The 13,162-nt window shown below is 38.7% G+C and overlaps 1 protein-coding gene across 1 annotated transcript in view; it reads right to left on the bottom strand.

Moving 5' to 3' along the window:
• The window catches only part of BCKDHB (branched chain keto acid dehydrogenase E1 subunit beta), a 134,297-nt gene that overhangs the window by 87,406 nt on the left and 33,729 nt on the right, over positions 1–13,162 (bottom strand). Inside the window, exons 7-8 of the mRNA XM_074819701.1 lie at positions 5,337–5,434; positions 1,955–2,065 (exon numbers count right to left, since the gene is read on the bottom strand). Coding sequence (XP_074675802.1) covers positions 1,955–2,065; positions 5,337–5,434 — 209 coding nt within the window. The remainder of the gene's footprint in view (positions 1–1,954; positions 2,066–5,336; positions 5,435–13,162) is intronic.

The raw sequence follows: 13,162 nt of genomic DNA on the forward strand, positions 1-13,162 counted from the left end.
GCAACACATCGCTATACATGTAAGTACACAACTTGTTACACATCCACAACCGGACAGTAGGACACTGCCAATAGCAGATGCCCAATGTGGATCTTTCCTCCCATAATCTGCTCCGTCCAGTCCCACTGGCAGTCCCTCAGACAAACATAACAGTAAAATTCATACTGTGGAGAATTACAAGCTTTGCCATAGAGTAGCAGACCAATGGCTCATCTTCCCATTTATCACACTTAATATGTTTATACTTTACCTGACCAAGAGCAAGCCCCTTACTGAGTAACTACAGAATCACAAAACACGTACCTACACAAGATACTCCAAATATATAGAGTCAGATAATGAGGTGCGCCTGATCTGCCCTATTTAAACATCTGTACAGTCTGACTTAGCTGTAGATACGATACCATATTGCCTGAAATTAGAAACTGCAGGCAGAGAAGCTACTTGGTGGAATCACACACCTTTTTCAAGCCCATGGCTCTTCTCATCCCTATGGTTATCTTAACTCAGTACACTACAATTATTAGGCCTCAGTTAACTAAGCTGCAGACATCTCTCAAGTTTCAGAGTAATTTGATCAGCAGCATAAAATGAGCTAGTGTGCAGAGATTGAATTAGGACCCAATGAGCTGTTAGCCATGGTCCTACAGGACCGTGAATTTGCCAGCTTAAGGAAACTCGCAGCTCTAGTAGAAGCTACAAGCATTCTGCTAACCCACACTTGTTCAAGCTTAAATCAAGGGAGCCATTACCATGAAGTGAGGGGTAAACCTTTGGCTATGCTCTAATTGTTAATGCTGTAAATAATGCAAAGACAAAGATACCTGCAGAACCTTTCAGAGCACTGCAGTCCAAAACCATGTTCACCAGCCTTTGTACTGTTGGATGGCAATCTGGCAGCAGCTCTTCTCTCATAGTTCTCAAGTAGTTTGAGAAAAAACGGTTTCATGGAAGAGACTTCAGACTAATTTTTATGAGGTAGCTATGGAAAAGACCTGTCTATGAGTGCTCCCAAAGCAGCAACACTAACATTTATTTTACAGAATCTAAGTTTATTCATGTATTTACAACATTAAAAGTACCTCATCAAATGGGTAAGTGAAAAATGAAGGAAAAAAAGTATTACAGGCACTCTAAATAATGCACACAAAAAATTGCTAATTCAGAACAGGAAAAATGTTAGATAACAATTGGGAGGGGGGAAATTAAGTTTTCCAGATACACGGTTTTGCTTTAATGACCTCCAGTTTGTTTGGTGGGGTTTTTTTTTAATTTCCCAAATGGCACTTTTGGGATTCTTAGATTTACAAAGACTTTTGGGAAGTACTTTCCCTTCTATTTTCTTTAAGTTCTTTCCTCCCAATAGCTCTTAGCTGCTCAAGAAAAAGCAGTACGGGGCAAGGGAAGGTAAGCAGACCAAGATGTATGTAAGCACAATAACCACTTCCTATGGTTTCTCAGTATATGAAAATTCAAATTCTAGTTGCAGCTGCCCAGTGCTTTGAAAGAAATTCTTTGCAATATCAAAGACTTTCACAGAGCAGACAAGGACTTCACAGTACTCATGAATTTCAAACCAGATAGTCTGAGAATAGTAAATGCTGCCTTTTCTCCCCAGCCCAAGAATTCACATACCTTAAATCAAAACATTTATTTCCAGAAATATGGATAAACAAAACTAAGGCACATTACTGCAGACCTAAAACTAGATAAAGGTCTTGGTGTAAAACAACAGGAAAAAAAGATAAAAGACTTCACCTGATCTTTTCAGACCCAAAGACAGCAAAGCTGATAGAAAGAGCCAGAAATCATGGAAAAGCAGTTTTCAGGCACAAGTCTGATTAAATCCTGCCCTCTGCTGCAATGCAAAGAACATGTATTCTAATATTATTTTGAACCCTGAAACATTATTCTCGTTCAGTGCTAAAGCAAAATGTTTGGTCCATTTCCTTACCTTGCAAACAGTCTCTGTATCCCAGGGTAAGATGGTTCTCAGATCAATAACTTCACAGGACACGCCAAGCTTTTCTTGAGCCATCGCTGCCACCTCTTTGATCACGTGTACCTGAAAAGGCAATGTATTATCACCAAGTAAACATTTAATTTGTTTAAGATATTCTAAATTATGCATACAAAATACAATCAGTGATTTAACATATTACCTGCATGTTTATCAGAAACCTTTTTATTCAATAAACTAATAAGCATTTACTACTTTGTTCGTTCTTCTTATTCACTACTTATATTATTCCTAGCATTTTAGCACCACTTCAAAAACTAACTTTAATGAAGAATCACAGAACTGTTGTTTTCTAGAAAAGTATCTTTCAGTGAACAGTATCAGGCCTCACTATTTTATATTTTTAGTGAGTTTGGGGTTTAGGATAGGGGTTTTTTAGGACTGTAACTAAGCTAAGACCCAAATATATCAGATAAATGTATTTTGAAGTAGCAGTCACATGAAATCCTGCAAGAAGCATTACGCACATTCAAAATTGGCCCTAGTAACTACACTTACTACAATTTACTGAAAGTGCAATATCAAGTGATCATCTCCAAAGAATTATCTTATGAAAAGTTAGGAGAGATAGTAAGTACCATGTAAAAAGTTACCTGTAACCATCCAGTCCTGACCCTCGCAACCAAAGCATATTGGCACTAATATGATAATATGACCATTCACTGGTCTTCCACCACAGTTTAACACCAACATTACAAATGTTGCATAATCCGATTATTATAATTAACATTTTACTAAAACAGAAAAGTATTCCCCTCTAGCAAGAGGCTTGTACTGAATTAGAATACGTTACTCACTATCCACCAGTGAAGGAATGTATTTAACAGCGTATGTTAAGTGCATCAAAGTAGATGTAAAACAATCCACATCTATTAGCATCCTTTTCATAAGGTATGTTATATGAACAGAAAAGAAAGCAATACTACATACATTCAAAACTGTATCTTGACATTATGTTATACAACACTTAAGTGAAACGTATTGTAAGCATTGGCTTCCCTAAAACAAACATTAGCAAGCAAATGCTCCAACATGGAAAATAACAAGTGTTATGACAACAACTCAGATTATCCTCCACAAATATCTCAGCAAAAAGTATTTGTTCATGAGATATGAGGGTAAAAAAATAATTTCTTGGTATGTTGTCAATAAACTCTGATATTTTCCTTATTGTTAGAACATTTCATAATACAGGTTTGGACTGAGGCAGGTGACCTCCATCGAGCAACTTCTAGGCATAGGTAAGGGGTTGGAGGATCCCCAACAAGCAATTTGGATGAGGTCATCTTAGTCTGGAAGGAAACAAAACTTAATAATATGGACACGGTCAGGCAGTGTCAGTTGCCTGAGAGTCAGAGAGCAGTATTAAATTCTACATAGAGAAAAAAATCTATGCTGAAATAAGATGATTAAGGATTTAAAAATGTATCTACATAATGCAAATATGAATAGCTAAACACCAAAGGACTGTTTTAAAAGGTAAATCAATACAGGTGTAGTAATAATAAAAAGAAAATATAGCTTGCAGTGTTTCTGTTTAAACTTCTAATACATCTGTGGCTGTAATAAGAGGGTTTGAGAACTTTAAACATGACACACAGGATGGATGTTTTTGCTATTTCTCTGATGTGTAAGTGAGGATGTTTACCTAGTTCACAGTGGTAAGTATTAGTTAATGACCATAAAACACTGAGAACTGGAGAGGAACTAAAAGCTTTTACTGCTCCTCAATAGTACCACCCAGGAAAACAAGCATCAGGCAACCCCACCAGAGCAGCATCTGCCAAGCAACTACCTAACAACTGAAATCATACAAGAAGTAACGAGCGAGTACGTGCAATCACTCTGCCTATTGACAATAAACTCTGGATTGGTTGCACATTTAGCAATCAAGTTCCAAGTTTACATACACAGCCTGCAAACACCCTCAGCACAAACTCACTGAACATATTTGATCTGCAGAAGCCTGACACATCCAGAACATGTGGATTTACTGCGTATGTGCTAAACATGTATCCCCATGCTGGATTATACAGCCACACCCGTGGTTTGGTCAACTCCTAAATTTGGATTAGGGCTGCACATCTGTTCTATTACTATTCACATCAAAAGAACCGCCTCTCTTGAACATTTGGCCTACATTTTCCAAGCTCCAAAGCACACAGTTTTTTTGAAGGATGTCACTCCAAGTCCCCTCTGCACTACTGCCTACTGGTTGAACACCGTCTATTATTAAATCTCCATAGACAGTTTTCAAGCCATTACTTTATCAATACAATTTTTGGGAATATGATGAACACTAAAATTTCATCCAAATGGACCAAAAATCTGCACTTTCAAAAGGGAACAGGGAGAATTACAGAAAATGTTTTCTGCTGGAGAAACAAGTACAAGTAAAGATATTGAAGGAGTACATAATACCAATGAAAAGTATCAGAGACTAATAGGAACAACCATAGATATAAAGGAGATCAAGTAGTCTGAGAACAAGGAAACTATCACAGAAAAGCACTGAAAATGACAGATTTCAAACAGAAAGGGAAAGAAAAAGGCACAACCACAGAGATCAGTTCAATACTCTTGTGATGAAAGTTCTAACAATCCCTCCTCTAAAAGCTTCTCAGATATAATTAGGCCAGGAAAATAGCAATTTTCTTAATTATAGGTTAAAGGCAATAAAAAGATTTTGCTGGAAATTCCAAACTAGACTTAAATTTCTTTTCTATAATTCTTGAGAAAGAACATGTGGGGGTTTTTTTACTAGATTTTTCAATATTTGCACATCTTAATTTGGGGGCAGGAGGGGTGTCCAATCATATTCTTGAACAGCTTTGAAATGTAACTGTTAGAATCAAAACTATATCAATCCCTATTTGTATTAAATGTTCACTGGATTTTAACTCTCTGTATAAAGGAGACCCCAGACGGCACTTTTTAAAATCATGCAGTAAAAATCTATACTTTTCTTTCAGCATACTATTTTGAACTCTCCTTTCCCACTGCCTTCCTCAGTCACATCTCACTGTCCCATTTTTACTTTTCATAATCACAGACAAATCATTAACCTCCTGCACAGGTACCTCTTCCACATTTCCAGAGTCAGCTTCAACCAAAAATTAGTAAAATCTTACACAATAAAAATCAGGTTTCATATAAACACTGGCAATCATTTATTCAAGCATACAGTGATGGAAGATGCACACGGTTTATTGCCTTGCATTTGACCCTGAATGCAAATGCAACACTATTCAAACATCACCTAACCTTTAGCCTAGGCTTTGCTGGATGACAAATAGCTAGTAAGAGCCTTACTGACCTGAGTGCCCCAAGCAACCAGTGTCACATCACTGCCTGTCTGCAGCACCTCAGCTTGAGACAGTGGAATGTTGTAGGGCTCCACAGGAACTTGTTCCACTGAATAAATAAAAACAAAGGGAAAAATAAGCATTAGATTCCTTTACTATTCAGTATTATCTCATAAAAACATACACTAAATTTTTTTTAATGTTAATGCTATCTAAAATGATAGACCAAGATTACATTGAGTATTAGCCTTTATTTCAAAAGTTTATTTGTAATTAAAAATATTTTTAATTATACTGGTAAAAACACATTCAGTGTAGTGTTTAATTTATGTTATATACTACAGCAGTAAGATACATGTGTACACAACAATGACAGTAATAAGTCTTGGTGTACCCCAAGTCAAAATATCGGCATCAGATCCGGACATGAACACTGCTACAGTTGATAAAAAATCTCAAGTAAACACTGCAGTTAATTCTGATAAGCAGCAAGAGAGACTTAAAATTATGCTTTAGTACTCTAGAAACAGCAAAACTGTGCCAGTGCCCTCCTGGTATCTGCCAAGAATGATGCTCCACATTTTTATGTCTAAATAGGGGGAAAATGTTTTCATAACCTACACAGAAAATGTCACCAAGAACTTGTGATTATAGCAGTTTTAAGCTGGTCTAAATTTTTTGCTTTGAAAAAAAAGTTATCTATTCACCAAAAATACATCACAGTTAGAGAGAAACAAAAATTAAGCATCTTGTCTCCTCCAAGACATTTAAGGTGATTCCACTCAACTTAAGACCTATTTACTAGTTTTCAGATGGAAATATATTAGGTCTGTTGTGCTAGTTTTGAATTGATGCGCCAATGCACTATACATTGATGGATTTAATGACTAAAACTGTGATAAAAGAGGTTTATATATAATATTTTAAAAGAAATATTGTTTTGATCTAAGGGTGAACTTGTCTATGAACCAGCAAGTCAAATAATACTTCTTAAAATAAATTCCAGTGGAAAGTGGAAAAAAAACCCAAACTTACTCAACTCCTTCTAAATACACAAAACCAACTTATAAAAAAGGTGCTCTACTTTTTTTATTAACATATTTCATAGGTCTTAAAATAGTTATTGAGTTCCTGCTGAACAAATTATGGTAAAGAATCCTACTGAGTGCTACCAACAGAAGAAAGTAAGTGTTTTGTATTTTCTTCATTGGTATGGCAGATCCAATACAAGTAGAATGACCTAGGGTTTTTCTTGTCTTACAAGTTATAAACAACTTTTCAATAAATCAAGTGGTGAGGATTTTTTTAAATTACAGTAGATTTTTTTTTTTTTTTTTTTTTTTTGCCAGTAATGATACATAAATACTACAAATTTCACAGAATCACAGTATGGCTGAGGTAGAAAGCAACCTCTGGAGATTACCTAGTCCAAGCCCCCTGCTCAGAGCAAAGTCACCTAGAGCCAGTCATTCAGGGACATGTCCAGTCAGGTTTTGAGTACTTCCATGGTCAGAGACTCCACAACCTCTCTGGGCAACCTGTTCATGTGTTTGACCACACTCACAGTAAAAAAGTTTTTGCCTATGCTTAAGTTAAAGATATCTCACTTCACCTGAACAGGCACAGAGGAGGCATACATGTTAACTAAATCACAGAATCATCTAGGTTGGAAAAGACCTTGTAGATCATCCAGTCCAACCATTAACCTAGCACTGACAGACCCCAACTACACCATATCCCTCAGCACTATGTCCACCCTACTCTTAAACACCTCCAGGGATGGGGACTCCACCACTGCCCTGGGCAGCCCATTCCAATGCCTAACTACCCATTCTGTAAAGAAATACTTCCTAATATCTAGTCTAAACCTTCTCTGGCGCAACTTGAGGCCATTACCTCTTGTCCTATCACTTATTACTTGGTTAAAGAGACTCATCCCCAGCTCTCTGCAACCTCCTTTCAGGTAGCTGTAGAGGGCAATGAGGTCTCCCCTCAGCCTCCTCTTCTCCAGACTAAACAACCCCAGTTCCCTCAGCCGTTCCTCGTACGACATGTGCTCCAGACCCTTCACCAGCTTCGTTGCCCTTCTCTGGACATGCTCAAGTAATTCAATGTCCTTTTTGGAGTGAGGGGCCCAAAACTGAACACAGTAATCGAGGTGTGGCCTCACCAGTGCCGAGTACAGGGGTAAGATCACTTCCCTGTCCCTGCTGGCCACGCTATTTCTGATACAAGCCAGGATGCCATTGGCCTTCTTGGCCACCTGGGCACACTGCTGGCTCCTGTTCAGCTGGCTGTCAATCAACACCCCCAGGTCCCTCTCTGACTGGCAGCTCTCCAGCCACTCCTCCCCAAGCCTGTAGCGCTGCTGGGGGTTGTTGTGGCCAAAGCGCAGCACCCGGCATTTGGCCTTATTGAAGCTCATACAGTTGGCGTTAGCCCATCGCTCCAGCCTGTCCAGATCTCTCTGCAGAGCCTCCCTACCCTCGAGCAGATCAACACTCCCACCCAACTTGGTGTCATCTACAAACTTACTGAGGGTGCACTCGATCCCCTCGTCTAGATCATCAATAAAGATGTTAAACAGGAGTGGCCCCAAAACCGAGCCCTGGGGGACACCACTCGTGACCGGCTGCCAACCAGATTTAACTCCGTTCACCACAACTCTTTGGGCCCGGCCATCCAGCCAGTTTTTCACCCAGCAAAGCGTGTGCCCATCCAAGCCACGAGCAGCCAGTTTCGCCAGGAGAATGCTGTGGGAAACGGTGTCAAAGGCCTTACTGAAGTCAAGGTAATCATTCTTCATAAAAACAGAACAGGAACTGGTTTTTCAGCATAATTCAAAAACACATGTCCTTTCAATCAATGAAAAAAGAAAAAATTGAATTTTAAACACAAGGTGCTTTTAAACATAACACAGAATTAGATCCCTTTTCAAACTATCATTTTTAATGTATTAAAATGTCAGTGTCTTCCTGTAATAATTTATTTGAATAACAAGTGGCTAAAGGAATATAGGGTGGGGAAAGAAAGAGGGGAAAGGCACATCCAGCCCTTGCTCACTGCACATTACTGGTTGTCAGTAAAGCAGACCAGGCTTCTGTGGATTTTGCACATTGCAAAATCCTCAGGCAAAAGCAAGCAGAGATCCTGAAAGACAATGAAACCCACAACTATACTAATTGGCATTGCATAACTGTCTTTTTCATGGGATGGACATCTACATGAAATTCAAAGAACCTTATAAAAATGCCACGGGACCTTCAAGTGGAAACCCTGGCAATTGCCATGAATGAGAAGGTTTTGAAGTGACACTGGGATGCACCAGAGGAAAAACTGGAAGGTGTACGTGATACAAAAAGAGCTCCTTCTCTGCATAATGGTTTTATCCATTTAGGGAAATTAAATACAACATACAATTATACAAATTAACTGATTTCTTATTAAAGTTAAACTATTCTGCAACAAGATGAGCTAGATGAGTTCATCTAGAATTCCTGACACTTTCAAATGCAAAATTCAGCTTGTCGAAAATTTATAGGGAAGTCCAGATTTGGCAGGATTTTATTCAAATGCCTTTGCAAAAACTCCTCCCTCCACTAACAATGATGAAAAGTAGCACATGAAATTATTCTATGAATATTCTTCCACAATAATTAACCAAATCAAGACAACATACAATGCAACCCGTTCATCTATTACTGAAGATATAAATAAAATACTTTAAATCAAATATTTCTAGCACAGATTTCAAATAAAGCAAATAACAAAAATTTGTAATTATCAGCGAAAAAGGGCCATCACAAGTTAATTTTAAGAGGCTGCACCATCTGTTGCTTTTTCTAAAAGAGCAGTCTGAACAGCAGAAAGAAAACACATGTTTTCTCATCTTACCTGTCTTGTCTCTATAACAACCACTGATGCAAGCCGTATTTATTTCTACACCACCAATGTCATATATAGTACAATTAAATGAAACTGAAAAGGTCAAAAAACATCAGAGTAGGTTCTCCACAAGATGTCTAAACCTGATAATGTCAAGGTGACTCATCTTCTCCTTTGATTCACAATCATTATGTGCTCTTGACACTGCACAGGCTGTTAACTATTTTCTATAATTCAAAGCCTCCTTTTTCTTTTTAATTCAGATATTTTCTTGGTATCTCTGACATTTACGGGGATGTCACCACGGCACTTTCAGTAACTTTGTAATCTTATAAATTAACCAGCAACAGAATTCTCTCTATATATGTGTATTTGTATATTTAACTCAACTTTTACCCAGAAAGGCTTACATTTCTTTGCTCCTTTCTAATTTCATACAAGGCAAATTAACATACACAAAGCTTCTGATGACCACTGTAAGGTTAAGTGGAAGAAAAGACTATCTGCTCCCTCAAGCAAGATCTTTTCAATGCAAAAAGGGATAACAGGAAGAGGGAGAAGCCATAGGGAAGAACACGCAGGTACACAAATCTAACGAACAAACAATGAGGAAGGCAGTAACAAGAACCAAACCTGCTCAGTCTCACATCTTGATAAGAGTATGGGGAACATGGAAGTGCTTCTTTCAGTAAAACTATCTGATAGAGGACCTTGTCAAATGGGATGATAAAGAAAAAGGAGAAGCTATAAACAAAATAGACAAACATGACAAAGACAAGAAACAAACCTGGTCAGGAACTATGGGCAAATCAGGACTTTGCAACTGATAAGCATTCAAATCTGAGGGTCCAGGGTGTTGGAGGAGGGAGTGTGGAACTACATCAGCTGACGAGGGCATGTGAAGGTGAAGGGGACTGGGGAACAAACATAAAGGGTTGTAGAAGGGGCCAACTGCACATAAGACAGGCCAGTCAGCATGTTTGTCTGACTGAGCCCTGTGCCTCATCATGGTGGTCTGTCCTAGCTTCTTCTGAAATCCTATCCTGTGCAGGGGTGTGTGCTGCAAGGACTAAGTGCCAGCTGCTCATGAGACCAGCACAAGAGGACAAGACACTGGGCCAGCAACAGGAGTCAAACTGGGGTGCAGAAGCCCTGGCTTGTGGTGTGAGCTACAGGAGCAAGTGGAGGTCTTGGCCACCAGCTGCTGGGGTGGGAACAGCGTGTCCCAAACACCAGCTACCAGGAGGGACTGGAGTGAGGCAAGTAAAAGGCTGTTCTAGCTCCTATGGGAAACATGCACAGCTGCTACACTAGCTAAGATCCTCCACTCAAGAGTTTTGAAAGGAAAAGAGCTGTCCAGGGCAGGAAACACTGACATTCTCAGTCCACAATATGTACAACCAAGCTGGTGGTGGTGCTGCCATAACTGTCCAAGCAAGTACACAAAGAGTAAGGGTGAGCACTCCAAAGACCTCAGGCACACTGAGGAATAGCAAGTCCCCTGCTAAACAAACTGCCAGTAAAGAGGGTGACTGTGCAAGAGACATAGGCAGTCCTGCCTGTCGGCTTAGCTGTGGATGCAGTACTGTACTGCTTCAGAGTATGGGAAGAAGAAATCTGCAATTACTAGCTACAACTACACATACTAAGTATATTTTTTCTTTTCCAATCTAGTTACTGCTTTATGATATGCATCTGTCCTGGTTTAACCAGGATAGGGTTAAGTTTCCCCAGCAGTGGGGGGGAGCTCTAGCCGGGTTATTCAGATACCATGCGGACGTCACATCCTGGCAGGTCACATTTTCCTGGCGCGGAGCGCGGTGCACTCGTGGTTTTGTACATCGTGCTTCCCACTGCTGTATTTGGTAGCTATTTTGCTCTGTTCATTGCTATCACTATTACTGTTATTGTTATTGTTGTTGTTGGTTGTGTTGCTATTGCATTGTTGTATTAAACCTTTCCTTATTTCAGTCTTGGGGCTTTGTATTTCACTCCCTTTGTGGGGGAGGGGCAGCGGCCGCGTGGTCTCAGACCCCGGCAGGGGCTAAACCACCACAGCATCTTACAGAAATATGTATCCATATAAACAAATATATGCACTTGGATAACGTGTTATATATAACTATGCATATACTATGTCTGTATATAGGGACTATTTCAAATTGGTTGCACATCACAGCTAACGCAGAATATGAAACTTATCAACTGTATTTCTTTCAAACAAAATAGATAGTTCTCTCTGTAACTTTTGAAGTTTGCTGTTAACACCCAGGCAAAGTTTAAGATCTTAGCTTTAAGTCCATTCACTCCTTTTGGTGTTACTAGGGCTCTAAGGTGTGAGTTACTTTTTCAATGAACTGGAAAATGTTTTCAAAGTGTTCTTGCAAAGCTGTTCTTCACTTTGGAAGTTGCCTTTTCTCCTCAGTTCATCACAGTGTGCATTTGGTGAACTTAATGCAATGCTACTTTGATATCCATCTTTCTCCCAGGGATGACTAGGGTGAAGATTTAAGACCTAATTTTATTCTTGTATCTTGTGTGAGCAAAGGCAAATATTGGATGGCGAATACTCATATAAAAATGAATGTTCATTTAATAACATGGTTAGTTTTACTTCATGTCTGAATAAGCATACAACATATTTGAATAAGCAAACCTGTGTTTATTTAGGAAGACATGCAGCTAAATTCATTATTCAAAAAAACCAGCAAGCAATCACAATATCCATGTGGTAGTTACACTGAAATATTTTGTGCTACAGCTCTGATTTACCTTGGAGACCAGACTTGTGTTTTGAAACACTTACAAAGATTCTTCTTTTTTTTTTGTACAAAGTCTTTACTGTTATGAAAAAAAACTATGCTTGAATCTTGAAAAACCTGCTCTGTCATCAACAAAACAAAACAAAAAAAAACCCAAAAGCCCAGAAAACCCACAAACAACTTGAAAGCAATTGGTGGGCCTATATAGCTCCTCGGAGATATGCATCAGATGCAAAATCACAAGGTTGGTTCTGCACAAGAGCTTCCATAAAACAGCAATGACCTGGCACTCAATGTTTAACATTCTTAAAAAGCAACTTTAGGTCATACATCCTAAACTAGATATATATTATCTTCCATCACTAGCATCCAACAGCTAATTTCAACAGTAATAGCAACACCTGGGGGCAGAATCAGAGGGCATAGTTTTTTGTTTGGTTGGGGTGTAGTGAGTGTGGAGTTTTTGTCAGTTTTTGGTTGGTTTGGGGGGTTTTTTCGCTTGTTTGTTTTAAACAAAGCATCAGTAACTTCCACCCACATGAACAAGGACATATATCCTGTGTTTTAAAGACTATCCCATCTACAGCTATTTTCAGCTGAAATTTCAAAGATATTCTCAACTCTGAACAAAATATCATGGATAGCTATTTAGAGGCCTCATGGGGGAAAGAAAATACCATTAGAGAAGAATGATGAAGCTCAAATGCCTACATTAATTTTACAGATAGAAAATACTACTTCCCATTATCATCTTTGACACCTTAATTTTTCAGTGAAGTCCCTATACACCCACTGTAACATCAGTCATGAAGTTTTCTGCAACAAACGTGTCTACTCAGGTGAAGCTAGAACAAAAAATTTTATGGTGGGGCAATAGAATTTCATTATTCAATGCCTCAGCCACCATCACGAAAATAAAGAAAATTATTTTTTGTCTGGAACAACGAGATCCCAAATCTTGGGTGATGTTTTATACCATATTATACTATTAATATCCTGTCTTTCTCCTAAAAATGTGTCAATGGCAAAGCGGAAGTTTCTGATATAAATCAGTAACTGCTCCCACCCTTCCCCCCAAAAAAGGAAAAAAAAATAGAGATAAATAAAGCAACAGAGGACATCTGATACCATTTTCTCTTCTTGTTTTGGAAAGCCTGCATGATCCCAGTCTTGGAAAACCCTGTAGTATT

This window comes from Strix aluco, chromosome 3 (assembly GCF_031877795.1).
Source record: "Strix aluco isolate bStrAlu1 chromosome 3, bStrAlu1.hap1, whole genome shotgun sequence".
NCBI lineage: Eukaryota > Metazoa > Chordata > Aves > Strigiformes > Strigidae > Strix > Strix aluco.